The sequence below is a fragment of the Bidens hawaiensis genome, unplaced genomic scaffold (assembly GCF_021521415.1).
Source record: "Bidens hawaiensis isolate Kalapana, Puna unplaced genomic scaffold, B.hawaiensis_p1.1 tig00002935_1, whole genome shotgun sequence".
NCBI classification, from domain to species: domain Eukaryota; kingdom Viridiplantae; phylum Streptophyta; class Magnoliopsida; order Asterales; family Asteraceae; genus Bidens; species Bidens hawaiensis.
The window spans coordinates 2,710,711-2,714,401 of record NW_027491158.1 but is presented as its reverse complement, the minus strand read 5'-3'; the positions used below and the strand labels follow the sequence as shown (position 1 = coordinate 2,714,401).

Below are 3,691 nucleotides of genomic sequence, written 5' to 3'. Positions count from 1 at the left end.
CAACAATCACTTTTTCCAGGTTGATCACCACCACGCTTTTTCCCCCATCAAGCGTGATTTGGGGGGGGGGGGGGGGATGTTCCACGCTCTACCACGCTTGGTAGGAGCCCCATCACACTCCACCCCGTCTGCCCTTAGTGAGGCTCACAAACTCATCTAAAAACATGATCAAATTTTAATGAATGCTCATGGAGGGTCGGTGTTCCTTCCATTTTGATGATATTTTGCATGTTACAAATCAACAAATGGGTCACAATTGGGATGAAATTTTATAAAGGAGATTAAGATGAGTGGATCAAATAGATAGGAACACTGTTCCACGTCAAACTAGGCGGAAAGAATAGAACCGACCATCTAACACTCGTTATAAATTTTTAAAATATATTATAATCATGAATGATCCTTAGCATCTTTTAAGAATTTAATACAATATTAAAATAAGTGGTATCTAAATCTGTCATAGTACGAATGTAAACCATTAAAATTTAATAATCGGATGGTTCATTGGTCTTCTGTTAAAACCGTAGTTAGTGATTCACTTTCAAAACTTTCGTAAAACCAACTAAATCATAATCATCGATTCAACCCTAACTAAACCAATCTAGGTGATATATCCATCGAATATTACATACCGTCATACACATTACCTACGAAACGAACTAAACGTCTAAACGCGATAACAAAGTCCAAAAGTTAAAGGGGTGTCCGTGTAATATACAAAACTTCCAGACACTAATCTATAATATCAATCATTATATAAGGACCTCTCTAGAATACCTATCCCTCCACGTGTCACTTCCAGATTTCTCACAACTCATCATCCATCAACTCATCCCAGCCGTTAGATTAAAAAGTCAAACTGCCACGTCACTGAAACGGCGACCGCCGTGGCAAACCCTTCCTCCGGTTCACCACCAACTCCGGCGACGGCGAACCCACCAGAAGAGCACCGGACTTCGAGCTTCTTTTCTTCTTCACAATCTCTGTGGTGGCCGTGGAAATGATCGTACGACAGTCTCCGGCGCCGGTGGTGCTTGAACCGGACGAAGTCCGGAGTGTAACGAACTGGTCGAGAACCGAATCGGGTGTCATTAAACCGTCGTCGAAACCGGGTTCGGGTAAAGTTAGCACCTCACAGTCGTACAAGTATTCAGACATCATTCCTTCGCTTGTTAAGATATGGTTAATCTGTTGCAACAAAATATTGTACCATAAATTAAATTGTAGTGGTGTTTATGAAACCGAAAAATATAACCGAACGGTTTGGTTTTGCGTTTTTGTAAAACCGACTTTTGGTTTGGCTTTACTTGTAATTAAAACCGTGAAAACTCAAAACTACCGAACCGAAACATAAAATCAATAGTTTTGTTTTAGGTTTTCGTAAAAACCAACTTTTGGGTTTCGATTATGCTTGTAATTAAAACCGAAAAAACCTAAACAAACTTATTGATTTTCATTTTTCATTTCAAAATTTGATGTAAATTTATGATAGTTTAATACACACTGTAATTTAAATATTGTAGTTAAAATATATAATAATCAATTAATTATCAACCAAGAACAAAATATTTTTCAAAATTCATTATTTTGTGCCAATCTTTATATTCTAACCCAAAATTACAAACACAAATGCAAAACTGAAAAAACGAGACCGATCATAACCAAACCTAACCAAAAACCGAAACTTTTGATAATTGGTTCTTTTTGAGCCCAAATTTGACTAATGTCACAAAAATACACACATACGTAGCCTAGGTAAGAATATTTAGAGAGAGAAAGAGAAGAGAAACCTTGCAAAAGATAGAGCAAAAGAGATGTGGATCTTGAAGACCCCTATGGCAGCTGATGCAGGTATTGCCTGTGTTTCTACAGGTTCTTGTTTGTTCTCTTGGATTCAAAAACACAACTTTTGCACTGTTTGTGATGTAAGACTGTAAACAATTCAAATATTAGACTAGACACATAAAATAATCAAATAATAATAATAATAATAAAAGAACTTAAAAAGGTGATGATGTAACAGAAACACAAAATTAATATTAATAAATTAAATTAATTATAAAAATCTACTCACTTGAACATAAGAACAGTCCATCAATTTCTCAGCATCACCAACCCTAATAACATCATGGTACACATACCTCCTTATCTATACAAAACCAACATTAATTCTTCATGAATAATAATAATAATAATAATTCAAAATTCAAGAAAATTCAAATTACATACAATTAGGTTAATTAACTACAAACCTGCAGAAGACGATGAGAGGTGTGAGGCGTGACACAGTGAGGACAAAGAGCCACACAACAATCAAGACAAAACATGTTCTTCTCGTTCTTTCTCACATCGTGATGAATTTCGCACGAGTCGTAGAATTTCTCCGACAACAGGGTTTCAAGCCACGTAGGTAAGTTCGGAGAAGACGATGATTGCACCTGTAAATTAAAACCCATATCATGATTTTTTATGAATTGAAATGGGTAAGTTAGGAAATTAAAATTAATAATAATAATTAAAACCCACCATTTTTGTTGGAGAATTGAGTTGGGTTTTTAGAGAGAGAGAGTGGCGCAGTGGTGAAGAAGATGGAGGTGTGATATTTAAAATGGTCTAGTCTTTTTGTCTTCTTTGTAACTTTTTTTAACTTTTATTTTTATATTATTTTACTTACTAAGGATTTGACTATACAAATGATTAGTTTGAAAATAAAATATGTCATCAAGATTATGTGAAGAAGTAAGTTTATAATTATGAGTTCAAGATTTTATGGTTTTGATTTTATTCTTCTGGATAGGGTTTGTTAAGAAAATGTTACTCCTACTAGATGGTTAAATATGTGTATTTCGTATGTGGTTAATACAGTTATTAGCTATACACTTTTTTATTTAGTATTGTGTAATGAAGCTCTTTATTTTCGTTTTTCGTACTCATGAATATTTATTGCTGGATTGATTTATATACATCAAAAAGCTTGTAGCCTACGGTACCAATGTGTGTACATAACAGTAAATTATTTTTAAGTGGTTAAGGGTTTTAGTTCTATCGAAAATAAAAGTAGCGTTGTCTATTGTATGCGTAGAGTTACAGTAACTTATGAATTTATGAGAGAAAGAATATAGCCTTTTAATTTGACATTGAGCCAATATATTTATTATATACTAGCTATAATTCAGCACATCACACAAAGTTATATGTTGTTTGGGAGATCTAAAGAATATTTATCTGGTTATCATCTTACTAATGCTTATGTCGACTAATGTTAAAGCAGCCGTAGAAAGGTGTTTTCTTGTGTTAAACGCGGATATTATTCGTAGTTGGTTAATGTACCGTCACAACTTGGAATGAGGGAGACAAATATATGATGTTCACTAATCACTAGCAAGAAAATAACTATCACCAAAAAGAAATGAAAATGAAAGAAACTTGTTTTTTGGTATTTGGGAAAACTAGTTGACCACGCAAAAAAAAAAAGGAATGGTTATGGTTTTCTTACTTCTATAGTGATCAACTAGCAATATGTGTTAGTATTATGATAGAAAAGACTTTATCCATGTATAAGGTTCCATACTTCCCCTATAACGGACACTACTTTCACCGAGGAATAATGGTTGAATTTGTCCGTAAATGAAGTTCCTTTGATTTATAATGTTACGGGTACATGGACAAACAGCATGATGTATAAACGAAG

The 3,691-nt window shown here is 34.0% G+C and overlaps 1 protein-coding gene across 1 annotated transcript; it reads right to left on the bottom strand.

The window, feature by feature from the left end:
- Positions 1-562: 562 nt before the first annotated feature.
- On the bottom strand, positions 563-2,559 carry LOC143621741 (protein RGF1 INDUCIBLE TRANSCRIPTION FACTOR 1-like). The gene is made up of 5 exons (XM_077093069.1): positions 2,527-2,559; positions 2,253-2,438; positions 2,075-2,149; positions 1,791-1,931; positions 563-1,188 (listed from the first exon to the last, which is right to left on the bottom strand). Exons 1-5 carry the CDS (start codon positions 2,527-2,529, stop codon positions 868-870), a joined length of 726 nt encoding a protein of 241 aa, XP_076949184.1. The 5' UTR covers positions 2,530-2,559; the 3' UTR covers positions 563-867.
- Between the last annotated feature and the right edge of the window lie 1,132 nt (positions 2,560-3,691).